Source organism: Pseudoliparis swirei, chromosome 8 (assembly GCF_029220125.1).
Source record: "Pseudoliparis swirei isolate HS2019 ecotype Mariana Trench chromosome 8, NWPU_hadal_v1, whole genome shotgun sequence".
Lineage (NCBI taxonomy): Eukaryota > Metazoa > Chordata > Actinopteri > Perciformes > Liparidae > Pseudoliparis > Pseudoliparis swirei.
The window spans coordinates 8,050,745-8,078,496 of record NC_079395.1 but is presented as its reverse complement, the minus strand read 5'-3'; the positions used below and the strand labels follow the sequence as shown (position 1 = coordinate 8,078,496).

The 27,752-nt window shown below is 40.7% G+C and overlaps 1 protein-coding gene across 1 annotated transcript in view; it reads right to left on the bottom strand.

Annotated features, from left to right (window-relative positions):
- Window positions 1-27,752, bottom strand: part of LOC130197921 (collagen alpha-1(XI) chain-like) — a 79,943-nt gene that overhangs the window by 22,821 nt on the left and 29,370 nt on the right. Inside the window, exons 10-43 of the mRNA XM_056420904.1 lie at window positions 27,033-27,074; window positions 26,598-26,660; window positions 24,588-24,662; window positions 24,009-24,092; window positions 22,768-22,824; window positions 22,138-22,191; window positions 21,913-21,966; window positions 21,382-21,435; window positions 21,227-21,280; window positions 20,492-20,545; window positions 20,357-20,401; window positions 19,552-19,605; window positions 19,405-19,449; window positions 17,965-18,018; window positions 17,042-17,086; window positions 16,630-16,683; window positions 16,476-16,520; window positions 15,519-15,572; window positions 15,370-15,414; window positions 14,402-14,455; window positions 14,199-14,306; window positions 13,005-13,058; window positions 10,175-10,228; window positions 8,976-9,020; window positions 8,675-8,728; window positions 8,123-8,167; window positions 7,756-7,809; window positions 7,589-7,642; window positions 6,197-6,250; window positions 6,003-6,110; window positions 5,255-5,344; window positions 3,100-3,153; window positions 523-630; window positions 310-417 (exon numbers count right to left, since the gene is read on the bottom strand). Coding sequence (XP_056276879.1) covers window positions 310-417; window positions 523-630; window positions 3,100-3,153; window positions 5,255-5,344; window positions 6,003-6,110; window positions 6,197-6,250; window positions 7,589-7,642; window positions 7,756-7,809; window positions 8,123-8,167; window positions 8,675-8,728; window positions 8,976-9,020; window positions 10,175-10,228; window positions 13,005-13,058; window positions 14,199-14,306; window positions 14,402-14,455; window positions 15,370-15,414; window positions 15,519-15,572; window positions 16,476-16,520; window positions 16,630-16,683; window positions 17,042-17,086; window positions 17,965-18,018; window positions 19,405-19,449; window positions 19,552-19,605; window positions 20,357-20,401; window positions 20,492-20,545; window positions 21,227-21,280; window positions 21,382-21,435; window positions 21,913-21,966; window positions 22,138-22,191; window positions 22,768-22,824; window positions 24,009-24,092; window positions 24,588-24,662; window positions 26,598-26,660; window positions 27,033-27,074 — 2,076 coding nt within the window. The remainder of the gene's footprint in view (window positions 1-309; window positions 418-522; window positions 631-3,099; window positions 3,154-5,254; window positions 5,345-6,002; window positions 6,111-6,196; window positions 6,251-7,588; window positions 7,643-7,755; window positions 7,810-8,122; window positions 8,168-8,674; window positions 8,729-8,975; window positions 9,021-10,174; window positions 10,229-13,004; window positions 13,059-14,198; window positions 14,307-14,401; window positions 14,456-15,369; window positions 15,415-15,518; window positions 15,573-16,475; window positions 16,521-16,629; window positions 16,684-17,041; window positions 17,087-17,964; window positions 18,019-19,404; window positions 19,450-19,551; window positions 19,606-20,356; window positions 20,402-20,491; window positions 20,546-21,226; window positions 21,281-21,381; window positions 21,436-21,912; window positions 21,967-22,137; window positions 22,192-22,767; window positions 22,825-24,008; window positions 24,093-24,587; window positions 24,663-26,597; window positions 26,661-27,032; window positions 27,075-27,752) is intronic.

The window sequence follows — 27,752 nt, the reverse complement described above, 5'->3', positions numbered from 1 at the left end:
CATATATATATACACACATATATATATATATATAGACACACATATCTATATATATATATTGTATATTAAGACATTTGTGGTATAGACAGAGTTAAAAAATTAGCAAAAACTGCACTTATATAACATCTTCACAACTCTAGACACATTTTAAGGATTCCATGTGTTGTATTCGTTGATGTAATCATTGTATTTTTCTCTTTGTTGTAAAACTGCAGCACATTGTTCTGATCTTATTAGGAAGGCGCTTCTGGTTACAGATGGGAGAAATGTTAAATCAAGGATTACGACAGGAGATCATTTTGACTCCACCTTGTCTCCATCCTCTCCTGGGGGACCCTGAGGACCTGCAGGACCAGGAAGACCAACAGGACCTTGGATGCCATCGCGGCCAGCAGGACCAATGGGACCTTTCTCTCCCTAAACACATTACAGTCATCATAAGAAGTGTCACATTATCATCAAACTTCACAGCGTTAAAGTGAAAGCCAGGTTCTTGACTCATAGTACGATGGAAATACTCACGGGGCCTCCTTTTTCTCCAGCAGGGCCAGGTGGTCCTTGGGGGCCATTGCGTCCTGTCAGACCAATGGGACCTCCGGGGCCAGCAGCGCCTCTCTCTCCAGGAGAACCCTGTCACCAAAGAACAAAGACCCATCAGTCACTGCTGCACCATGTGGCAGCTAACTAGAGAACTACGTAAGTCCATTTCCAGCAGAGAAGTTATTAATATCACAAAAAGTGTTGGAAGCATGACAACTCTTGGCTTCATAGGAAGGCTGCACTGATTACAAACACATTTTCTTTATAAGAATACCTTTTACACAGACTATGATGAAGTGCCCCGAATCTATTTGAATGAAGAAGCCTGATTGGTTTCGTCTGTTTTTCAATTTTCACAGAACAATATTGAGATGACACAATCAAAGAGGTTTCCCTCGACAGAAGAACGCTAACGTGTACAATAAATGTGATTCTTTTGCAATGGGCACACATTATATTTTATACAATGTAACAATTTCCAGTAACAATCAATCCAAAGAGAATTTGAATACAAGTATATTGACCCTATGGTAAACCTCAAGGCTTCAGAACTAAATCATATCTGAATAAAAGGATTCAGCTGCTCTCCTCTACCAAGACCTTGTGGAAGGTCTTTCAATTATTTCCCATATCTGTGTGTGTTATTACTCTACCTTTCACTGTGCAGGTGGGTGCTCATCAAAGTCTAGGTAACACAAATCACAAAAACTGCGACTACATCTTTGATCAGTCGTTTATTATGGCATTCTCCATCTTAGGTTTTTCGCTGTTTTCAAATAAAACTTGCATGTGTTCAAGCCAACGATTCACCCCAATTCACCTCGATGCACCCCGATGTGCACACACACACACACACACACACACACACACACACACACATTCAGTGATTTAGCTGCTGCCACCTGGCACTCATATGCCTGGCCCATTTCTTGACAGACACACACACACACACAGCAGCAAAACTGTCATACCCAGCCTGCCAACCTGCCCGCCAGGACACACACATACAGTCGCTCACACACATTTCTTTGACTCACAACTTAGCATTCCCTCTTTCTTCTCCTCATTCAAGCCATGTTTTTCTCCCACACATGTAATTATCTGGCTTGAAATCAAAACTCAAACAGAAACACTTTTTGTATTCAGGCTTTCGTTTCTTTTTTTCCATGCATTATCTTGGTGTGTCTCTTTCACACACACACACACACAGACACACACACCGCTGTGAAAGGACTATGGAATAGCAACACACAGCACTCACAGACCTCCCCACAGCACAACCACAGCTCAATCTCTGGCAGGATATCGATGGAGGTAAATATCAGATCTCTTGTGTGCGTGGGCATTGCACAACGGCCTTGTTTTTTTCAAAGATCTTTTTCTCATCAAACACTCTCAAAACAGTGCATCAACATGTTTTCATCCAACGGCTCACTTTCAAGCCAATTTTGAGAACACTGTCTAATTTCGCAGTGGGAATGGTTTCGCTCATTCAGAGAACGCTCATCTTCTTCACTTTCATCAGCCTTTCATCCGCGCTGTGCATATCCGCTGTCGTCTAATCTGGCTGTGCTCTGTCGCTGGTGGGCAGGGGCAATTATCGGGAACATGCGTTTAACGCTTGAACAAAGTGTCAGACAGTTCAGAGCGGCCTGTCCGTCACCTTGCTGTTCAGATTCACCAGCGGAGCTCAGGAGGCTTTTCATTACATACATCACTAACTGCTCAGAGGCAAAGGCAGGAACAAGAGTACCCTCCGTATTTATGGGCTGCAGTGTGACTCCTGCTCCTTTGCACAGTCTTAAGTCCTGTTACTATGAAACAGCAACAGCGCAGCTTATGAATGCAGCTCCAGCATCTTAGAGGAGGTCTCTTCCTCTGATTAAGGGTACTTACGTGATGAGGCAACACAAGTACACCCTAATTGTATTGAGTGCGATCATAACTGTGTGAAAGGTTTCTCTGTAGTGGTCATATGAAAACTAATGAACAAGACACTTTCTCCGTAACAGCTCAATTTGAGAGGAACACATCTTAGACCAATCAAATGACTCGTATGAAACTGCTGTCGTGAGCATTGATTAGGCCATGCTTCAAGGTGATGTTGATAACTCTTATTCATTTCATAGCAATAAGAATAACTTAAACACTAGACATGTATCAGCACATTGTTTTGATCAAACCATAGGGTACACATGTATAGCCCTTTCATTTAAACAGTTTATTTTCTCCTGTGCATTAAATCAGTAAAGCACAATAAACATCTAAAACTATACTAAACAAAACAAACTATTTAAAAAAGAACATTGCACATTTAATATCCTATTGAATATCAATGATAAACAACATGATTTTAACGATTGTGGTTTTGATTGCATTCAGACCACCCTGCCCTCGTCTACCACCCTCAACGCTGCAGTTTACGGAGCGCGTGCTGAATGCGTGGAGAGCGAAGCTGTGCACAGCGTGTGATACTCCATTCTCCAACAGCTCAAGACACTTTTCACTGTAATCTCTGTAGCAGGAGAGATGATGTAACCATAGTGACGGGGTACTTACGGAGGGGCCGGAGGGACCCTGAGGCCCTTCTCCTCCCTTTAAGCCAGCTGGACCCTGAAAGCAGAGGACAGGAGAGGGTTAGATAAATGCCATTCATAGAGCAGTGATCACAGCTGTCAAATGAGCCTTTACATATCAATGTGAGTGTGTGTGTGTGTGTGTGCACACACGTGAAGATATGTGTAGATATGTGTGTGGAGGGCATAAATCCAGAAAGGAACTATCAATTTGTGTCATATTCAGAAACAAAAAGGGAGGAAATATTTTGTAGTAACAGTAATTATAGGAGCTCTTTTTGAATATTAGTGATGTTGTAATCATTACCAAAATATAAAATCAAAGTTGATAAAAGTTTCTTGTTTTGTCTCTAAAGTAACAGCATGCCTTCCAGAATGTATGTACCTAAAAGCAAAGGGCAAATAGACCATGTGCATTTGCACACACACATCCCTGTTCAGGGATCAGCTCCCAGTCCTCTGAGGCAGCAGCTCATGAAATTGTCAGTTCTGCCAATATTGGGAGAATCGAGCTCTTAAGCAGCTGGTTGAGTTTTTGGTTTGACTTCAGTCGTTGGATTTATTCTGATTCACCAAAATAAAGAAAATAATAATAGAATTTCAATAATTTTGTGACACCAAAATCCTAATGACAAGCTCACACAGCAGAAGACGGAAAAAAAAGACTATTAACTCATAAATTATGATATCTATTAGCTTATGAATGCAAAAACAAGCTTCAAAGGAAATAAAAAAAGGGAAGACAAAGTTCTGAAGCTTGTGGTGGGCCACAAGTTGAAGTACAGTCCATCTATCTCTGGACGCCTGTCATCTCCTCGGTATCCCAAGCCTTGAATGGCAATACCTGTGCTGCTGACTAATAGCACAATGAGGCTGAGATTGCATATGGAAAACACGATTCACCCGAGGCAGTAAAGACTTTCATTATAATAACTAATTCACAGGCTCTGACAGAGCCAAGGGGGAGCAGACGCTGCCAAGCAGGCTCTCAGTCTCTACCTCCCGGGTCCCACATTGCAGCCCGGTGCATTAGAAGACTGGAAGGATCTTTCTTTGCCACACACACAAGTTATTTATCGGCTCATATATTACCACTTTGCCTTTCCTCAAGAGTGAGTGATGGGGTGAAGAGTGTGTTTATACGTGTGTGCATGTGATGTATTAATCTGTTTTCTTCTTTTGTGGAGAAGTACACACTTGTGTGTGTGCTTGCACATTGTTTGTGTTGGTGTCTCCATCCTCTCAGCAAACAGAAATGGATTCACTTTAAACGTTCTTGCTCATACAAAAGGTCTACACGTTTATGTATCATTACGCCTGTGTGTGTCTGAAATGTAAGAAAGAGTGGGAGGCTCTATTTGCTCGTGTAGACTTTGTGTGTGTGTGTGTGTGTGTGTGTGTGTGTGTGTGTGTGTGTGTGTGTGTGGAGAAGAGAAAGCCATCCCTCCGCTCACGTGGCACAAACATAACGGTGGTAATAAGTCTGGGCTCTGTTGTCGTTGACTCTCTTGATGTCCAGTCTTGAAATGAGCTTCAGCCTCAGTCCCTGAAGCGGATCCTCCGTCAGCCTCTAACAGCCATCCACCTCACCTTGAACTCTCTCTCACCCAGACCCACTTCTTTTGGGAATTGATTCGAGGTTTCTCAGCAGGCTATAGGGTCCATGTGGTATACGCAAAAAGTCGTGGGCGTGAACCAGAGTCAGAGGGGGCTTTGACTCACTCGTCGATCGAACACAAGACAAGAATTCCTTAAAGAAAAGGATCTGCAACTAATCCAGCTCTATATGTGGAAATAAATGCCTGTGAAGTGCACAGACAACAGCAAATCGCAGACATTTCACCGGTTAAAGTGTTTTGCTGTAGCCGCATTTACAAGCGAGTACAACCTACTTCAACCTTGCTGAGGTTGTCGATGATGAAATGGGTCGATATGTCCGGCTCAATCCTCTCTTATATGAGCCAGTTCTGCACATTTGCATCAGGTCTACTGCCAAGCTTGACATTTGGTTTAACAGCAGGTAGTTAGCCTGGTAATTGGGGTTTGGAGCTAGATTCATCCGGGTGTGTGCGCTGCAAATGGGATGACGCACGTGTGTATGTTTGTACACGTGTGTTAATGCTGCGTCTGTTTGTTACCATGGCTCCTGCAAGACCTCTAGTCCCTTGGAAGCCCCTCAAGCCAGCAGGTCCTGCCTTGCCACGAGGACCTTGAGAACCTGGGTCACCCTGCAGAAGGAGAACATATAGCACCCACGTTACTGACATCTGATATACTTTTTAGGTCATCATTTAACAAAATTGCTTTCGGTGAAAATAATGACGCTGAATCTGTGAGAGTGGAAGAGGAAATGCTTAGAAAAACAACTACAGTGATTGATCCGTTTGATAGAAGTTGAAATTATACATTATTATGTGGGAACAACAACGTCATTAAGCAGTGAAGGATGAAGAAAAGATGTGCCATTTTTTAACAAACAACCATTACATTTGAATTGTTAATATTTTGAACCCATCAACTTATAACAAAAATAATACACTTTTGTGAAAACAAGTTCCTATTCTGATAAAATATTCTAACCAAAATGAGAATCTCAAGAAACAAACTTCTCTCGATCCCTTTAGAACATTCAGCGACAAGATAATTTGCACAGATCTGGCCCAAACTTAAAGTGGATTGGTTTCCTATAACTAATATTAGGATAAAGCAGTTATATTAAAATGCAATGTGTAGGAATAAAGAGTACAAAATAACTACGTAATAAATAACCTCCAAAGACAACAATAAAGAAGCCAGGAATTAATGTCCACAGCGGCCCTCTCCCATAAAACACTTGGCACAATACAAACTACTTATGACGGGTGCACCTTGCCATCATTCATTTACCTTTCCACCCTCTTTCCCAGCAGCTCCAGGTAGACCTTGCTCACCGGGTGGACCCGGAGAGCCTGGATGTCCTCGCTCCCCGCTGGGTCCCGTCTCTCCGGTTGGGCCCTGTCAAAACATTTTGTTTTTTCATAATCCTCCAACAACAAGCAAAATAATAAGTGAGGCGGTGGAACTGTGCTGTATATATCTACCTGTGGTCCAACCACCCCTCCAGGTCCTGGAGGTCCGGTCTTTCCTTGGAAGCCCTGAAGGAGAAAACAGAGACAACGTCAGCGGTCCATATGCAGGTCATACATTATGCACCATATGCAGGTCATACATTATGCACCATATGCAGGTTATACATTATGCACGGTCGGCTTTTTTCGGAAAACCAGCTCTATGTGACAGTGAACGTTTCCAGACTATTGGTAAAGATGTATGTACCTTTTGTTGGTCACAAATAAACTCATTCGGATCACTTCTTGGAAAACATTGCAATCATGTTTGCTCTGCTCAGCAATCCGCATTGTTCTCAATGTATGCTGTGAACTAAATATCTAATTTGGTCTCATAATCAAACTGTAAGAATGTCTTTCACATTCAAAAAGCTGTTTCCCATGTTTCTGATATTATACTTGCAGTGGTGGAAGAAGTATTCATTTCTTTTAAGTATTAGCAACAATACTACAATACAGAAATACTCCATTACTCATCCTAGTGCAACTAGGGTATGTACTCTATATTATGTATAATTACTGATGAATCCATGTATAAGCAGCATATCATCAGGTCAAGCGGAGTTAATTTGAAAATATTAATCTATAGCAAAGCATGATTTTACAAAATAACTATTAAAGACTTAAGCTGTCAAAAAATTGTAGTTGAGTAAAAAGAACAATATTTCCCTCTGAAATGTATGGCATTAAAGGCTATAAATACAAAAGTAAAGTTCATCACTGAACTAGCGTAAAGAAAATCACATAAACAAAACCCTAATGACTAACACTTATTTTAGGGATGAGTAATATTAAATATACTTTCGGTGTTTTCTTTGGGTGGAAAACTTTGCAGTCAACAAGTGTACATCACTTAGCTTAGTTTACTTCAAATCTCTCAAACTTAACTGTCATTATAATAAAGCACATGTACAGCACTTTATGGGAATTGCTTGCTCTTAGAATGCAGTAAGTTTAGGTCAAATAATGAAAGACCGTGTTGCATAATAAACATACTATATTTACTTCTAATGCTCCTAAAACTAATTAGATAGTATATAACTGTAAATAAAGTGAGAGGATATCACCAAAGGCACCGATGGTGTCGTGACCAGTGATCAAATACTCTTTGTTGAAAGAATTGACCGTTAACTGTCGTTAAGATGTTCTGAAACGAGCTCAGCTGTCTCGCACAACTTATAATACTGGTGTGCAAAGAGCACAATGTGTATGCCGACTCAGTTATCTTCTGACTTGCTATATATTTCTTTGTACAACCTATCTGAGAGTGAAAGAGCAAGTTGGGAGCGAGTGGGCGCTGATGCACGATGGTCAGGGTCAAACGGCAGAGCACAAAGCATTCATGGGAGAAGACGAGCCACTCACCGTCTCTCCTCTCTGTCCAGGGTGACCGGGCAGCCCATCTTTTCCTGCTGGACCCTGGGGGTGAACAGGTCGATTGAAAATATGAAGACAGCAGGTCGTAAGAGGGTATTAACTATTTTAAAAGTTAATATGAAAAGTGTCAACATGGACTTGCGGCAGCGACTTACATTGGGTCCCTTAGGTCCGGGGAAACCGACGGGTCCCTGTGGTCCTTGAGGTCCCTGAGATGAAAAGAAAGTGAATGGAGTGAGTAGAGAGAAGAATGGATAACACACACAACACAACATAAATGGTTCTTCATACTTAATTCGATCTCTGTTGATGTTATAATAGTATGCCATTGTTTGATGTAGAGTGAAGTACACAGAATTGAGTCTCTTCAGGGAATCAAGCATACATTTATAATTTTTCTCAACTTTAATTCTTTCATTTTGAGTTAAGATTCAAGCATGAAGAGCCTGCTGGACTTTTGTTTTTATCTAACTCAAGTGCACATAACTTCAGGCACTGGTCAAAACTAGATGTGGTACTGACCCTCTCCCCCGGTGGACCCCCTGGTCCATCGTTGCCGGAGGTGCCCTGAGGAGAAAGAAAAGGCAAAAAGAAACGTTGTCAAAGAATGAATTGTGGGGAATAACATTGTGTAAAGTATTGACACTGAGGTTGCATAGCAAGTCTGTATGCTCATGCACATTTATGTGTGCATTGGAATCTATTTGTGAATCCTGCTGCGTGCAGTTGTGAGGCTAAGGGTCTGAATACTTATGACCATGTGATATTTCAGTTTTTCTTTTTTAAGAAATTTACAAAAATGTCTACATTTCTGTTTTTTTCTGTCAAGATGGGGTGCTGAGTGAACATTAATGAGAAATAAAATGAACTTTTTGGATTTTAGCAAATGGCTGCAATGAAACAAAGAGTGAACATTTTAAAGGGGTCTGAATACTTTCCGTACCCACTGTATATTCTGCATTTGTTCATGGTGTTTACTTTATTGTACTTTTTTCTATGTAGTTTGAAACATGCAGTCACATTTATTATAACTGGGCCCACCATTATGGATTATAAAATAGTCTTGGCTCTCACCTTTGCACCTGGCTTTCCTGTTGGTCCTCTAGCACCACGGCCACCACGTGGACCCTACATACAAACAATAAGGTCATCATAGGGGGGAAAAAGTCATTTTCAGTATTTACTAAAATACCAAAACACATAAAGTAATTGTATAAATTGCATAAATTCCCTGCTACTCTCTACAATTCCCTTTAAAAGACAGCAACATAAAGCCCAGACACAACGACACTAAGGGAAGGTATTTTCATTTAAACACAATACATCATTTATGTGCACGGCTCGAGCTGCCATGGCAGACAAATGAATTGCCTACCGTTGGACCACGTTGCCCGCGAGGGCCTGCTTTGCCGGCAAGTCCCTGAGAATGAAAAACAAGAGCTTTTATTAAAGACAAAATAATATAAGTGCTTTTTGATCTCACTCTTTTCGTATCTATCGAAAGCATCTCAAATATCAGACAGATACAAATAATGAGGCGATGGGAGTGAGGGATGAAATAGAAACATCTGAGCATCTTTGGAGTAAAATAAATAATCAAATTGCCGAGGTAAGTGGTTATCCCAGCGGCTCCTGACAACTTGAACTACCTGTCAGTTTTAGCACGGCGGGGCCGTCGGTGTCTGCGTCTCAATGTCTCTCTGAGAGCAGAGACGAGCTTGTCTCTTCTATAATAACCCTTCCCACCATTCTGCAAATCGCCATTACATCGCCCTTCATCTGTGACGCTTTTCAACCACTCTACGCTTACAGATCTGAAAACAGGAGCCAGTCCTCCGAGTGCTAAATCCTGATCACGCCAGGCCAAAAGTATGTGGACACCCCTGTTCTCTCAGGGTGGCTCATATGTCCCAATCAAGGGAACTCTTAATGCTTTATAATGATCATTTAGGCAATTGTGTGCTTCACGACAAACTGGAAAGTCTGGCTTTATCGCCTAATATCTTTCAATGACCTCACTAATAATCTGAATAGGAAGGAGCCTGTAGTCAAATTCCTAAAATCTCCTAAACGAGCTGTTAGCAGGATAATTCTGCCAGTGACTATAGAATAAAATGTTCAGGAGTCACATGTTCAGGTGGAGACATATTTTGGTTTTGTTGTCGTTATATAGTTGGGTAATTAAAACAGTGAAATACATTTTCTACATCCAAACAGACATGTTAGAATAATTAGCTGACTTCATATTTTAGTGTACATGCAACAAGGATAGAGGGTGCTGTCTGCTGTACAGAGTTATATCACCCTTGAGACACATTTGCGATTCAGTTTTCAGTTATATAAATAAAAAATGACTAGACATGATATTGATTGTGTGTAATTATGGTACAATAGATGCAAACAAGTTCTATTGCAGTGCAGATGAATGACACTAAGTAGGTTTTAAGTTGAAACCTAATTAGATTGTTTGCCTTTCTTAGTCAGACACAATCCAGTAACATTATAGTTACATTTTGCTTATCTACACAGAAAAAAGTATACATAGGAGAGAGGATGATGGATTCTGTGGCTCACCCTTGCTCCTTTCTCGCCATTTGCCCCGGGGAATCCGTTGAATCCGTTGGAGCCCTGCAAGACAAGTACAGAAAAAGGAAAGAAAGAAGAGACAGAGGGGGGGAATACATTACATAGTTGTAGGGTATAGAATAAGGGATAGCATGGTATCAGTACAAATGTGACAGTAAGTAGCACTATTCCTTCATGCTTTACTGACTAAGATAATTAACACAGTTCAGCAGATTTCTATCATAACACCACGGTTTATAGGTTGTGAGTTCCCCATAGAAGACCTTCTTCTAATACTTCAGAGGAACCCAAAGAGAAAAGTCTCTGCTCGCCACTTTTGACACTTTCTGTGCTGTTAGGTTGTTAGCAAAGCAGAATATGAAGATACAAAAAGGCGTGGGAGCAAATAAAGACAAAGGAATGGGAAACAGCAGATCCCCCCCCTGATAACCATCAGCAATTTATCTATTGGACTTTTGCGGGCTGTGACCTCGGATAGCAGCGATGGTTCCAGTCAAACAAATACTGGGAGGGCAATCACTGTGGGATGAATAAAAGGAGTACCAAGCAGCTTACCAAAAGTATGTATTCAACCAATTTAGGTTCAAAAGAAATACTATTCTGTTTCAGCAGCACTACAAGGTCACACGCCTGCCTGATTTTTTTAGTTTAAAACGTACGTTGATGCAATTCACACCTATAGTGCTTATTACTGTTCACATGCATATGTATATGAGGCATAATATTTTTCAGTATAAGCAAGGGCACTATGCAAAGGCAGCGTGGGCAGAATTGCAAGAGGTAAGCAGCCCAATAGTGTGGAGACAGCAAGAAGGGAGATCTCTGCTGCTTAATTTGTTTTTCACAAAGGTGCAGTTATGGTAAACTGAAAGGAGAGCTGGTGCTGGACAAGCCTGACTTGCGCCACAGAGATAAGACTCCACTGAAGCTATTGCAAACGGCATCCAGAATTAACAGAGGGGGAAAGCTGTTAACAGAGAGTGATGGAGTGCAGCAGCCCAAACCAGCGGAGGGATTCATGCACAGGCTGATCGAGAGGGATAAAGCAAACAGACCCAGACTGTGACCCTGAACTTACTCCTGAGGACGATGTGACTTTTGTGTAACACGGACGATACTGGGTATTGGGAACGTGGGAGTTTTTATTTTCTTTCTCAAATGAGCGAATAAGCACTTGATCTTGAATCAATCGCTTTCAGGACAGCGTTCCAGGAAGTACTTTTTTATTGTCATTGTAAAATTTACTTTCAAATATTAAGTAAAGCATCTATGAAATGATAGAGGATGTAATTATAAAAGCATCCTCATTTGAAGTTATGTAAGACAGATTTCTTTTACGGTGGCTCTCACAATCTTCAAGGCTTCTCTAGAAGAATAACAAAGAGAGAAAACAATGGCATTGTTTATACCATGCGAATCACAGGATGCTTTTATTGTCGCTTCATAAACTTTTTTTTGAAGCATTAAAGTCTAAAAAGAAAACAGTTGATCCCAGACTCCACTGGGAACCTTTTGTTGGCAGACTATGTTTAAAACCATGTATGAATACAAACAAAGGAATATCCTTGGTATTTTGCCATTATGAAAAGAAATACAATTGTTTTTCTGGAGAGAATATTGTTTATTGGACTTCTCTCAGTGGCTCTCCCACAAATTTTTCCAGGTCTCTTTTTAATTAGTGTGCCACGCTCGGTGCCGATCTCGCTGACATTTCCAGACAGGATGCAGCGAGAGTCGGTGTAACTGACCCATCATATTAGTGCCAAGCTGTCAGAGGAAGCAGCTGCAGCAGCACATCCTGATAGTGGAGCGGTGGCACAGTGGTCAGCCAGACTGTTGGACGATGCCTGGAAGAGTTTAAAGAGGGAGGACGGCTGATGACTCCGGCAGGTGACTATGCCACTTAGGCTTCCTCTAAGAGTCGTGGCGAGAGTAAAGTCAGTGTCTGCTCGGGTTTGTGTTTGTGTGAGTCAAGGTGAGTCAGCAAGTCTTTAGAAAGGCGCATGACAACAAGTTTAGATATGAGTGGATGCTGATCAGACAGACATCGTAGAAGGGGATGCAGTCGAAGGGTGAATCAATACACAGTAAACGTTCACATATGTGCACACACACACACACACACACACACACACACTCACACACACAGGATGTGTCCACACAAGCATAATAGCTGCACACAGGTTCCTCTCGGCTGCTGTCAGCGGCGACAGCTTGGTACTGATAAATGTTTTTTTCACAGGGCATACTAAAATGACCATCAACATTTTTCAGCTTTCACAAAATGCAGCAGCAGGATTTCTTTCACACACCGAGAGAAGAGGACCATTAGTCCAATATGCGAGTCCTGAAGTCACAGAACTGAAGCAGGGTGTTGCAGCAGACCACTCCTACTTAACCTCTCAGATCACTGGAGAGTAATCTGTTAGGAAGAGCTACTGTCAGAATTAAACATGGTCAAGTAGCTTCTTGCTGCCATGCTGCTCATCTCGGGAAGCAACTTCCTGTTTGTATTGAAGGTGCACTAACTGTCCTCAGCTTCAAATCTAGATTTAAAACCCGGCAGGTCTCAGATTATTATATTCAACTGATCGAATGCATTTTATGTTCTTTTAGTTGATCTATGCACTCTTGCTTTTTAATCCTTTATTTTCCTTTTTTCCTTTTTCAACTGTTCACTTTACAAAGTTGGCAAACTTCTCCTCTGTTGACATGCCCTTGACTAAGACACCAAACACTTCAGCCGGCCCTGACCTCCCAGTGGGGTGGAGGTATGCACCTCTGCATTTTAAAGTGCATTATTAATTTCATCACACACCTTGGAGCCTTGTCGACCAGGGTACCCAGGCAATCCGGGGACTCCAAGTTTTCCCTAAGAAGGAGTGAAGAAAACAAAGATGATTAATTGTGTCACTAGATACATTATTGAGAGACTGCAGTAGAGTTCACAGAAGCATTGTGCAAAAAAAACAAACTTATACCCATAACGTTTTACTTTTAGCGTGGGAAATATAAAAATAGCATGTTTATTAACACGACATCATCAGGTCAGAGGTTTTTGTTCTTTTCACCCAAATGGGAATTTTCCTTGGTTCCTATAAGAGGTCCACATAATATGATGTAACTATCCCATGTGCTTTTAAACTAAGGTCAAGTATTTTCATTGTATTTTGTATTATGAATCTAATACGACTCTGATTCTGCTTATTCCTACTTTTACCGCACCGTTGCATTAATTTAAAAAAAATTAGTTATTTCATAATTGATATGTAAGTATCATTGCAAAGACGCTCATCTGTGTGGCAAATGGTGATTTAAAGATAAGTAGGATGACTGGAAAATGTACTAATGAAGTTTATAGACACAGTTCTCTTTTTTTCTTCTTTTCATCATTTCTAATTATTTTCAAGCATATCATATCTGGTTGCTTAAATCACAATTACTCCTGTCTGAGATTATTACTGTTTTTTTAATGATGCCATTTAGATCATAAAGCCCATTGTATTAGAACACAATTAATTGATGAGAACTCTAAGGCATTTATAAACTGTTATGTATCTTCTAATTGTGCAAATACTGCAGCACCAGGAAACAAAATACAGACAGAACAAAGCTCCATGGGAAATGTTGGCAACATAAGCCAATTAAATGGGACTGTTGTCGAGCTGAAGGCAGGAGGAGAAAACTTCAATATGATCAGGACTGCGACAAAACTAAACTAAACCACTCTCTTTGAACTGCTTTCTTTCCAGCTCGTTAAATAAGTCGGTATGAAGCCGCTGTAAATGTCACAGCAAGCTTGATTTCTGGATTCTGACTCCGATCAGCTCTGATTCTGAAAGAGACTTTTTATTCCTAGGTCTGAGGATGCATGCATGTGTAACTTTGTATCACTCTGTAAAGCATTTTAATTTAACTTGTGGGTAATTATCCTCAGCAATTAAACTTGAACTTACAATAAAAATAAATCCACATCTTTATCATTAAGTTGTTGCAGGTATTGATTATTTACCTTCTCTCCAGCTGATCCCAAAGGCCCAGATCCTCCGCCCGGTCCCGACTTGCCCTTGGGCCCCTCGGGGCCGTCCTCTCCTCTGGGTCCGAATACACCATTCTCACCCTTGATGCAAACACAAAAAGTGTTAATTTCATTACAAACCCTATCACTCTCTGCAGCTGCAAACATCAGTATTCTCTTCAGGGATGATGATTCACCTTGTCACCCTTGAGACCCATGTCGCCTTTGAAGCCAGGGAACCCGTCCTCTCCCTGAAGATGAAGGAGATAAACAGTGGATCAGAGATGAGAGTATTATTTAGGCTAAACTGATACAGTCCAGTTAGATAGTTCACACAGAAGATACTTGAAATAGAAAAAAATACTAAAGATTTGTGATTTATAACTGTTGAAATTATAGTGAGTGTATCATGGCAGAGTTATAGTATTATTGGTAAAAGTATAAAGATGCCAAAGGATAGTTTAATACTGACACCTAGTGGTCACTTAAATACGGCATTCACAAAAGCCACGGTCTCACTTTCTCTGTTACTCTACTGACATCTGCTGGTTAGAATTCAGAATGCAGTTTCCCATTTATTCCACGTCTCTGCAATCATCACGACAGCTGTGTTACTGATAACAATTTTCCAGAGATATTTTCAAACACGAAAACACTCAGATTATAAAAGATATCGTAATAAAACATTAACAGCATATGACCCTGTGTGTGACTTATTATAGGTAGAATCCTTGTCTAATTGATTTAATTTAAGACATAAGTAGTAGACGCATTTAGGAGTAGAAGAGCTTTTTACAACATTTCCAGTGTAGTTTATCTCTTAAGTTCTGAACAATAGAGTGGAACATACATCCAAATACACTGAGGTAGGAACAAACTATGTTCAACCGCAGCAACCCAAGAAAACAATGGCAACAGATCCGTCTCCACTGAAACTGCCCTACAAATAGCCTTGTTCTAGTTTAATGTTGCACACTCCATTTCAGCTCACTGGCATGAGGACTTAACTGCCATCTTGATGGGCCATTGATAGTCTCTTTTACAGTTGCTGTATTGCAAAGAAGTCTTATTTAAAGAACCAAAAAGAGTGAATTGCAACTATGGGTCCATTTGTGACATCTGTCAATCACGCTGAGGATGGAGACAACAGCGGAGGGGTGTTTACCTTTTCTCCTTTGCCACCTTTAAGGCCTCGAATTCCCTCAGAACCCTGGGGAGGGAGGACAATAGAGTCAGGATACAATTCAGGGAAAATGGAAATTGTTATTATAAAATATTATGGCAGGGTGGTATTGGATAAGTGAGAGCGCTTACTTTCACACCGCGAGGCCCAGGGTAGCCGATGGACCCCAGAGGACCATTAAAACCCTAAAAGATAGCAAAGAGTGTTTTGTGAGTGGTGATGTAACATTGCATTAGTATGCATCAAACTAGAGATATTCCATTGGTTTTCAACAATTTCCCATTGTTTTTATTCAACAATGAACCATCAAGAATACAAATAAGAATAGTTACTTTAATCTAGCCTTAGTCAATTTAAAAAAACTAAAATGAGTTATCTCTATCATATTGTTCTGGTGTAATCCTGCATGGGCATCTCTTATTAAAAATTAGAGGGAAGGTTAGATAAACTACCAGATGGATTACTGAAGAATGAAATCCATACTTGTATAAGTACATATTATGAACACCTCAAATCCGTCTTCCTCTGTAGAAATGGAAACTTCAATGCAGCCGAATTGAAATAATGTCATGATTTTATTGTGTTTTCTCATATATCCATTGTTAGGATAACTTTATGATCACCACACATTTTGTTTATCATTCTTTAACAACACTGACTCTGTACAAGTCATGAAATACATTTCAGCGTTACTTTTTCTTTGGTGTTTACCACATAAAACAAGACAATCACAGAAACACACAAGATCAGCCAATCCCATAGAAGTAAGAAAAGGCATTTTTATTGTATTGTATTTCTCAGGCATGTTACCAGATATAATCTGAATTGTATGGTTATATTCAACCTCCCTTTACTGGAACACTATGGTTGCTAAACAAATGCTACATTTTAAATGCGCCCGCTGCGGGACTAATAAAGCATTATTCAATTCAATTCAGTTTATTTGTATAGCCAATTTTCACAAATTACAAATTTGTCTCAGAGTGCTTATCTTATCTTGGACACATTTGATGAATCCTTGAGAACAACTGTAATTACGTACTTTCCCCATAAAATACAGTTTAACAGCTCGACTACGTTATACTTACAGCTGTTCCTTTCTCGCCACCAGGACCTTCTTTTCCTGGGTGACCCTACACAAGAAGTCCAAGAGATGTAGTTTATCAAGAGTTGATCACTTTGTCAGTTGGTATTCTGACTGAATGATGTAAACATGAAATAAGAGTCCGTTGTGGTTCTTACAGGAGGGCCATCAGAACCAGTCAGGCCGCCCAGACCTAGTTTCCCTTGAGGTCCCTATCAGAGAGAGCAATAAATAGGAAGTTAGAAGATGGATGAGTGCACAGCTCACCATCTCTGACTATTATAAAGACTGGCTTCATAATGCTGCTTGAAATCACATTATATATACAAAACCAAAAATAATAAACATATTTTGAGTTACTAAGTGCTTATGCATGAGTCCTATGGTTTTATGCATATTGTGTGTGTCCATCCTGGTGTGTATAGCATTCAGAGAAGTCATCAAAGGCTTATCGCCCAGACACAGTCGTGGATCTGCAGAATCACTTATGAGGCCACGACTGAAACATTCACTTATCGGGGGTAATGTGTGGGAGGACTGGAAGGCGGGCCGGGTTCCCTGTGTTCTCACCTTTTCACCAGGAGGCCCGATCGGACCTTGAGGACCAACAAGACCCTGAAAGACAATCGAGATAGCGCTTTTATTAGAAAAGTCAAAAAAACGATCTGGTTTACACATATTGAAGAGCTGGAAATGAAAATATATTGTGGTAAAAAAAAAGAAGTATAGTTATTAGCAGTTGAAATAAGTGAGCCGTGTTATATTTCTAAAGGTCAATGCTTTCCCTGAAAAGCTTGAATCTGCTTCTAGCCAGGTTTTTACTAAAATGAAGTTATTTATTCAACCTGTCTAGCATCAGGATAGGTCCCTGCTAATACTTTCCAGAGGAGTGACGTCCTCCTGTCCAGGCTGTGAGTGTCAGCAGGACTGAAAATCTTACCTGGCACTGGACATTTGGTGCTGGCTACAATATATTGGATGCACTGTTTTGTATTAAAGATGACTGCAAAATGGAAAATGTTTTTACTCTACTACCAACCAAACAATGTAATGGGGTTAAGTGTATCAAATTAATACAATATGTTGTCTAAAGTGAGCTTAGCAGGACAGACTGGATGTTTATCTTCTTCGTGGCTGCATAAAAACAATGCGAGGTTAAACTGACGTTTCCTGTCAGTTTTGGGGAATGCAACTTGAGGAATGAAAGAAAAAGAGAAAGAAGAAGAAGGGAAGTAGACCGAAAAGTAATGTCCTAGAACGTTTGATGAACAACACAGGGTTGCAAGTGATCATCTGAGTTCAGAGCACTCCCCGTTGCACAATGGACAGTGAGGATGGAGCATGACAAGAGCATTACCGCGAGGGAAGAAGGCAGATGAAGAAAACAGGAATTAAGAAACTGAACAATAGAGGAGCGATCGAGTAAAGCACAGGAGAGATGAAGGGATCAGACCCGTTTGGAAAAAAAAGATACAGAGAGGAAGGAAACTTACATGTGGACCAGTCATACCCTGTTGCCCTGGAGACCCTGGCTCTCCGTGTGGACCCTGTGCATTACAAGCAAAAGAGAGGAAACCATTAATATTTCCATTTGCTGCAAGTGCTGCCATTCCATCTATTCAATTGTATGTATTTTAATCTTTATAACTACTATAAACAATACTGCCAATCATTTCAGAAAATGTATATACATACAGTAAAAGACAGAGTAGTGAGGGGAAAACCCTAAAGTCATTGGGTGCTATGTGACTTTTGTCGTTTTCCCACATCAAAACTGCGGTACCAGGTGAGGTGAAAGCTTTGGTGGACCTTGATTAGATATACTAGTTGAATTGTCTATCGAATCTATGTCAAGAATGTGAAACAAAAAGGTGCAAATGGCAAGAACCAATATGATACGCTGCCTCCAGCCTTTTTTCCGGCCTTATCCAAAGTGATGTTTAGTTTCTATCAGAACCAGTGTTCAAATCGGATGGCTGGTCAGAATCTGAAAGAACAGCTTTCTTTAAATACACAACGTGGGGCTACAGAGCCATCTGGCTATGGATCGAGGCTAATGAAACAAACCGTAATGGTCGGTTGTTTGCTTTGTCTGCTGAGAATTGGTGTGTTACAAACCGAAAATATACAAAAACAGACACAGCCTTTGTGACGCAGTCTTCTCCAGCTGTTACTACAAACATCTAATACAAAAGCTGGATTCAGGGGGCCTGTCTGAGATTGTTAGCAGGGCTTTGAGTGCAACATGCACTGCAGGACATTAGTCTAAGATTCAGATGTAGGGAGTAACAACATTTGAGTTTTTTACTTATAGAAGATGTCTTAAAACATCCGCTGGGGGCTGGGGTGAGCATCAAAGGGGTTTATAAACCCTTTGGGATGCTTTTCTCCTCTGGAGACTCTCAAGTGTTCTGCTATGATTTTCTTTTAGAATGTATCCAGATCAATACTAACTTTTTAAACATTATTAAAAAGCACACCATATTCCCAATGTTGTAGGTGTCCCTTTAACAGCTGCTTATTTGTTCAGCTCAGTGACCACAGACAACGTGTGGGCTTATCCAGCTGTTTTGACCAATGGTGTGTCCCCATCTCACTGAGAGCCACGCAGAGAAAAGCTTTTCCGTTTCATCCCTTTTTGAGCTCTTCATCATGGCCTGTTACGTCAGCAGACTTTACGGTTCCTTGAAAAGGTCTGACAACGATAAAAAGTTAGTCCCTCGTCTCAATCCATCATCTCTCATTGGCAGATGACCAATGACCCCTCCGACACAGGAGTAAAAGGTCACTGACCTGCGACTGGCCACAAGCAAACCAAATGACATACCGATTGCTTAGGTGGTCTTTGCAAATATGTGTAGGAAGTGTACCAATCAGATTTTAAACTCTGAGAGGTAAATATTAGAAATCAGTAAAACATTAATAATTCTCACCAGGTTTCCTTTGGGACCACCTTGCCCATCAAGTCCATGAAGACCCTAAAGAGTTCGGACATGTTACAATGAAAGTTGACATTCCAATGAGCTAGAAAACAAATGATGAGCAGTATGATAATTACGTGACAAAGGAGATGAACTTACTCGCTGTCCTCCAGGGCCTTGAGACCCTCTGGGGCCAAGCAATCCTCGTGGACCCTGTACATGGAAAAAATATATACTTTTCATAAATACTTAAACATGTAGTTATTCATGTTAATTTGTCTGAAACTATGTGTTGCACTTGGGGATAGGCAGGTGATAACAATTAGCATATTATACTGGTCATCTGAAATCCTTAAAACTGATTTGATTGTGTGACGCGTGTAAAATACTGACTCCTTGCGGTCATATCTGATAATTGCATGTATATTTCAAGAAGTGAATATGAAGGCTTCTTATGACAACCTCTTAAGTCATGCACTTACAATCATTGCACTTACTGTGCTCTATCACCACATTGAGAGTGTGTGTGATAAACGGCGTCGCAACTATTTCTTTAAAAGGACAACTGGGATGTTTCGAGTATGACAGGAAGAAACCATTTCATCTGTAGCTAATGCACCTCGACCAATGGCCCATTTGAACTGAACCAGACAGAATGAGTCAGTCTCTCATGATGACAGAACAACTCATTTCCTCATTCTATTTGCTGATCTGTTATCAGGAGCCTTTCTGTCTCGGCGAGGTTGAGATTACAAACGAAATTGCCCTTGCAGACAGGAATGTCATTACAGTTGCGAGAGGAGGGGGAGGCTGTATGTTTTAATAATTACCCAAATGAATGTAGAAGAAGGAATGAGGGGACTTATCGGAGCAAAGGCATAGGCGCTATATTCATCATATTATCATCTCTGTCCTGATGAACTATAGTCAAGTATAACTATCCTGTCCAAATGTGTACACTTACACTCTCCCCAGAAACACCTCTCTGTCCAACCTGGCCATCGTCACCCTTTGGATAGAGAGAGAAAGAGTGTGTTAAGGAATGCAGAGTACTTTTATAAACAAGCGTATGTTATGTGGTGATTGATGTACTTCTTACTCTTGGGCCATCCTCTCCTGGAGATCCTGGAGGACCTGAGGAACCGTATTCTCCCTGGAGAGAAAAGGAATATCAACTATGAGCGGGAGGTAACAAGATAGTCCACAAGCTTGATCCCTGTAGCTAAGAGAGAAATAAAAAAAATATCCTAATTTTTACAGAAAACATAGAGAAGCAATGTTGAAAAAAGAGCAACGAAAAAGAAGGGAACAAAACTGCCTAGAATCTAAACTACACCACAATTGGCATGGAGCTATATGGTTTCCACTATTCATAGTGAGCTATAAGGACTGGACCCTGTAATTACTCAGTATAGGATAAGGCATGAAAGCCTGTCTAGAAATACCCCTCTGTGATTTCCGTCCTCTCTCTTTAGTGCCTCTATGCAGGACTGGTTAAATGCACACCAAGTGGTTTTGGAGTTAATCCCACCTCTCATAAGTGGGTCAAAAGCCCAAATGAGTTCCACTTGTTAAAAATGCATATCTGTCAACACATGGTTGCACATGAGATGGAGGGAAGGCATGGCCTTGGAGCTACCAATCAGCCATGATTCCTCCGTAAGGACAGGGTGCAGAGCAGCAATGACTGTGATCAATGATGACTTCTTTAAAGGGTCGAGAAATATGAGACGACAGGATCTTATTTTTGGAAACAGATAGAAGCCTTGAATGTGGTTTGTCTACTGACTTTGTTCATTCACCATACCATAAATTAATCTCTCCTCATACTTACTCTATGCCCTTTTTCTCCCGGAAGACCAGGGAGTCCGTCAAAACCTCTGTCCCCCTGAAACAGCACAGTAACAAACAGTTAGCTTTATCAATCGCTTTTCAAAGGCATCCCACAGACACTCACTGGGTTATTGGATGACCTTGTGTGACCTTTACCTTGGACCCTCCCTCTCCTGGCATTCCTCGAGCACCATCAGCTCCATTACGACCCTGGAGGACACACAAACATCATGTCAGGCTTCATAGAAATCCCATTAGAGGATATCTAATTATCTTTGATGGTTATGAAGAACAGACTGGGGAAATGCCTCCATATTGTTGTACTCGTTTACAGTTAAATAAACATGGCTTAAGGAATTCACACAACATGCACAGACAATTATTGAATGCAGCTGACTTATTTGAAAAAAGGCCATGTTTGAAAATAGACAGGCTCTTCTCCTTGGGCACTGTAGCACTGATCCTTCCACTCTTGATGGCATTAAATATGAGAAATGTGTGAATTTAAACTCAACATGTGAGGTTTTGGGACAGGGATGTCTGTGTGTACAGATTGTAAAGCACTCCGAGACAAATTTGTAATTTGAGAAATTGGGCTATACAAATAAACTGAATTGAATTGAACATTCAGTTGTAACACTGTGTTGCTCTAGAGGAGGAAAAGCATGCCAGTTGGTAAGAACTTACCCTCTTTCCTCCTTTCCCTAAGGGACCAGTTGCACCCTGAAGACCTCTGGGACCCTATGTGATAAACATATGATTGTTTTAAATACAATTTTAACATTTAAATCATTATTTATGTTACAATAACTGTATATGTCAATAAAAGTTTACAAATTAACTTACTGTACAAAACAAGGATTTAAACATTACAATAGGGACCTTGTACTGACAGAAAGATGCTCATCTCACCTGTGGCCCATAGTCGCCACCGTCACCTTTAAGTCCAGAAGAACCAGGACCTCCCTATGAAAAATTAATAACAACGACACACACTATTAATCCATGGTGCACTGGACGAACATGACATATGATTTCAAACTTGGAATGTGGATGTAAAACAGGAAGACTTCCTTGAGCATCTTTGCATGGGAACAACACCCCTCCTGTATTAAAGAGTTACATTCATGTGTCGTTGGAGAAAGGCATAAAGGCCCTGGTCGCATGGAAAACACAACCAAAACAAAAAAAAGGATTTGGCTATTGTCAGTTTGAATGAAATGCTGGATAGATGATCCTGTGGATATAACAAATAATTAGCTAGAAGTAAACATTTTAATAATTCAAGCGAGATATCAGATGTTGGAATAAATAAAATCTGCTTTCAGACAGATAGATAGGGAAGAGGGTGGCATGTGAATACCTATGTGCTTATGCATAAAGGAGCGCATATTGGGAAATGAGTATTGAGCTGAACCCTCAACAGGAATCGGAGCGTATCACCTAATGTGTTACTCATCAACTGTGAAACAAATGGAACTTAAGTAGATCAATGGTGTTATGTATTTGCATGTTCACAGTTTTTAAAAAGGTGACACTCACCACAGGACCAGATCTTCCTGTCATGCCCGCTGGCCCTGGAGAACCTCTCTGTGCCAGCTGTGGATCAGACAGAAACAACTCATAATCCACGGCTCGACGAACAATGACGACACACTGGCATTCATACCTGTCTATGCTAATTGAATGAATCAAAAAGCAATATTTTATTTTCTACCAAAAGGAGTAAGGTTTGTTTTGCATTAGAAGTGCAGCCTTGTCCACATATTGTATGGTTCTCTTTGCAGTTGGTTTATTAGCATTTTGAACATCTGCTCTTAGTCTTATTGTTTTAAAGTATTTGGGGGGAATTTTTGCCTTAATTTGAGAGCGTAGAGACAATGACTGGGAATGGAGACAGAGAGAAGTGAATGACATGCAACAAAGGTCCCGAGGCTGAAATCTAACCAGGAACTTTGTGGTTATGTGGCAATGCGCTGTGACCAATCGTTTACAAAGACACTTGGTCCGGTCCTAGCCCGATGGAGATACTTTTAAGAGCTAAAATCTCAAAATGTAGACCATAAAGCACACATTCTTGTTTATTTTTGAGATTATTCTTATTTTGCTCAATGAATGTGGGATGGACATTCAAATTACAAATGTAGTCGTTGGATTAATGTAGGAATTTTTCATATTAAAATTGACTGAAATTCTCTTGTTCCCATCTTGGGCAAAACCTCTTGAACAACAGACAAATATAGAAAGGAGTGCTTTCCTAAATACTGTTTCACCAATTCTGGCAGCCCTCCCACTGCATAGAGTGTTTTGAATGTGTGAATATTCAGTGTTTGTACAACAGTTAATGATCTCCATGTGTTCTCCGATAGATCACGCCTTGCTTACATCTGCATAATGCAGGCGGCTTGTCTGCAGTGCTATGTTAACCAGGACTCCTGACGGAGTGTGAACATCTGGTTTGGCCTTATGTACTATTAATCTGACACATATTCACATTTTGGAATTTAGCCTACTACTAATCTGACACATATTCACATTTTGGAATTTGGACAACTTATAGTATGGGTGTGACTTTTCCTTTCAATATTTAAGACACTTTGTGGACCATTTGAAATGTTTCTTTAAGTTTTATAGTTTCTGAAGTGTTTAATAAAACCATTTGGACCGTAGTATTTCAATCGAATGAAGTTAAATGGCAGAAAATGAGAGTACATTGCGGCCCAGAAGTAGAGGCCTCTAAACTGAGAAGGATGCACTGGGTCATGCTGACTGCTTTTACTTACCCTAGCCTGAGAAAGGATGGCCTGAGCCTGAGCTTCCTGGGCTGAAACCACAGGCCCCTTGTGTGACTCACCACCAGCACGGAACTGTCAACGACAAAGCCCAAAAGAAACACAATGAAAAACAATTTGAAATTAACATTTACAAAGAGATCCGTCTAATAGTCTCCCAGCGTGAGTGTGTGTTCAATTCAAATACATTATTGTTGTTTAACCAGGATGTAAAACTGTCACCATGCCCAACACACACACACACACACACAAACACACACTTACATATGCTGGCATACAAGCACAGGCAGCTCACACTCACACACACACGTACACACACACATGTGTCGCCAAGCCTTTAAAGGCTCAGTCACTGGTTCCACTCCATTGCACCGGCTGACATTTACAAGGTAAGTGATTTGTAACCCAAAGAAAATATGGTTGCAATCCTTTGGCCCACTGGTGATGGTATGAGGTAAACTTACTAAATGAAGTGTGTTCACGGGCTAGTGCCTGAGATGAAGAGAGTATAGCATGTGAGACTAATAAGACAGAAAGCCCACTGGGCATATCCATAACCGCAAGACTTACCGGAAGCATCAGAACGGTACCTGGAGGCCCAGGGATACCGTCGGAACCAGGAATACCAGAACGCCCTGGAGGGCCCTGGAGAGCCAGAGGGGGGAGAGAGCTTTAGGATATTGTGTCTCATTGTAAATGTTTAATGCTATTTAAAGGTATTGTTGGAACAAACACATCCTGAGAGTATTGCATTTAAAATATCAACTTTTATTTTGTCTACTTACAGTGTATAACGTTGCTAGGAACAATTAATTAGCTGTGGTAATAAGCAAGTCATATTTTTTTTTTAAATAAGATGATTATTTTGCTATTCATAATCCCCCGGAGGTGCTTGCCAATTGAGAGTAAGAAAAAAATAGTGATAGTGCAGAGACTGATTAACTAATCTGTTCACAGCACACCCCTTTATACAACAACTATTTCAATGGGAAGGTACTTTGCTGCAGTCTGCGTTGTTGTTGCTTAATCCAAATGGATAATTCACTAATCCTACTGAGAGGAGTAAGACAGGGGATTCAATGATGGGAACATTAATAGAATGTTTATTTTTTTAAGCTGGTCTGGGGATATTTTCTGCAGGGGACAACAGGCTTTAAAACAAGGCTAGAATTCAGCAGTGATGGCCCTGTGCGGCTATAATGCTCATCGCATGTACACAACTTAACATTTTAGAAATGGAAAGTGTAGGCTGAGGCTGAGGCTCAAGATGATTTCAATTTGGACAGTTGTCTTCTTTGGCACCAAATGAAAGTCCGGGGGTCACCAAAGTATACAGGATTCATCTCCTTGGGACATAAAAGTATGTTCCAAATTTGATGGCAATCTTTTATAAAAGCAAAATAATTGTATAAAAGTTGCTCATCCTGAATAATTACAGGACAAATAAACAAGAGTTTGAATTAATAAAGACAAAAACTCATTTTAAGGATCAAGGATAAGCAGTACCCAATGGTTCACGAGAGACCACGATCTATTTAGCAGTCTTGTCATGTGCAGCAATCTCAGACTTTTCAAATTGATGCCATATGTTCCCATCTGCCTTCTCCCTGAGGTGGTAAATACTCTCCATCCATTGCTGTGATAGTAAGCATAGCAGCTAGTGTTAAAGCTGCTCCCACACGGCTGGGAAAGTGGGGTTTGGGTGGAAAGGAGGGAGAAGGTGATCATGACAGGAATTAGCCGACCAAATGTTGATTCCAGGCAGATACTGCGCAACGGAAAACCACAAGACTACAGAAGGGAGTCACTTCTAATTCCCATGTCAGCAAGATTGTTTCTCATGGGAGGAAATGAAGTGAGGGGGAGAGACTTTTTGACCAACACAAATATTTTTCTGAATAATATGCCTTTTGTACAGGCATTGTCTGCTGGAGGAAGCGTGTTGGGGTATTACTTTTTTTTTGGTGAGCAATTAAAGGGTTAACCTCCAAAGACAGAAGAGACTTGCAAAACGATTGATGAAAGAGGCTTGTGGGGCAATCACATTTGAGAAAAAACAAGCTGATATCCAGCCTTGTGGAGGGGACAGGCAATTATTCTGTGTCATCCAATCAATCAGATAAACGAGGGGAATCCCACGGTGCTGGGAAACCTGACGCTTCAACACATTTCAGAGCAAACTTTTGTAGGCTCTGCGTCATACCGACACAGCTGTTTCTCCCTTTTCTTTGTTTGTATATTAACGGCGTCTGATGTCCCCCCCCCCTACTGCTGCAGTAGTAAACTATGTCCAATTGTTTATTCCCTGGCGTGGAGACTTTACTTCACAGCTTTCCAATAAAGAAGAAGACAAATGAAGAGGCGAATATATATATATATATATCTATATATTGATATAGATATATATATATAAATGAGATGGATGGCGAATGTTAAAGTTGTTATTTCAGTAGATTTTATTCTTTTTTCAGAATTTTTTTTATAGGTAATTTTAAGTGTTCATGACATGTCGAGAATGGGTGGTGGACCTTCTCAGAAACATCTGTAATCAGCTGTAAGTTAAGGCCAATCTTTACTCACCCTCTCACCGTGATCTCCTAGGGGACCTGGAGGACCCTGCGATCCTGGGGTACCAGGAAGACCCTAAGACACACACACACACACACACACACACAGAACCACATTCACTTAAGCACACTATATCCCAAACTGCTGCCGACGAGCATTCCCACCACAGTCAGTCTATCCAGTACGTCATGTGCAGAGGCCAACAAAGACAGAAATAAGCCTAAGAAATAAAATCCCCCTCCCCTTCTTTCTCTCTCTTGTACTCACTCACACAAAGACACACGTGTACACACATTCATGCACGAATACACATTTTGACTGTCTCGCTCAACTCAAGCTTCACTGGCGATCAGGGCTGATGCTCTTTCCATAAAGACATTTTTTCCCTCTTTAGCTGTTCTCCATCTGTGGAAGGCAGGCGGGAGTGCGGGATAACGTGATACTCACTGCTTGGCCGTGGGATCCTTGGGGTCCTTCTATAAGCATCCCCTGAAAAAGGAAAAAAGTTGATACAGTAGCATTATAGGGCAGCCTGCAAATCCCACAGGCAATGGAGAATGGGGGGGAGATTAGAGCCAGAGGGTGCTTTGGGTTTGAGGAGTATACTTTAAACTGCAAGCTCAAGGCGTTCGCAAGACTTTGGCTATTTGAAGCTATCTGTTCTATAGTGTGCGTGTGCGTAGTCAAACGTTTGGTTGGGAGCCTGTGGTGGTACAGATGGCAGGGGAGGAGAGATGTTAACTGCAGTTGCTATTTCAGTCAATGTTTAGCCTATAGTGGTAAATTGTTGGGGATGCTTCTATAAAGAAGGCATGTACTTTGCCATTTTGCATGGAAAGCGGTTGTTTTGGTTCTGTGACCAAAGATGTGTTAAATCTAATTACAAAACTATGAAAAAGAATCAAACGTATATGTGGATGTAAACCAGATATGAAAGATATATTTTCTAAACAGACATGTTATGGAAATCTGTTCGCTAGATAGCTATTAGCTAGATAGCTATTAGCTAGATAGCTATGAGCTCGATCGCTAGGTAGACAATGAATATAAAATCTGCTGTCATTCTTCGATAATGGATTAACAGTTTGGTGGCTTGCTATTTCGCAAAGTTAACATTTTATAGTCAACACAGGCTGGACAATATTACATGAACATTTTTTCTCACAC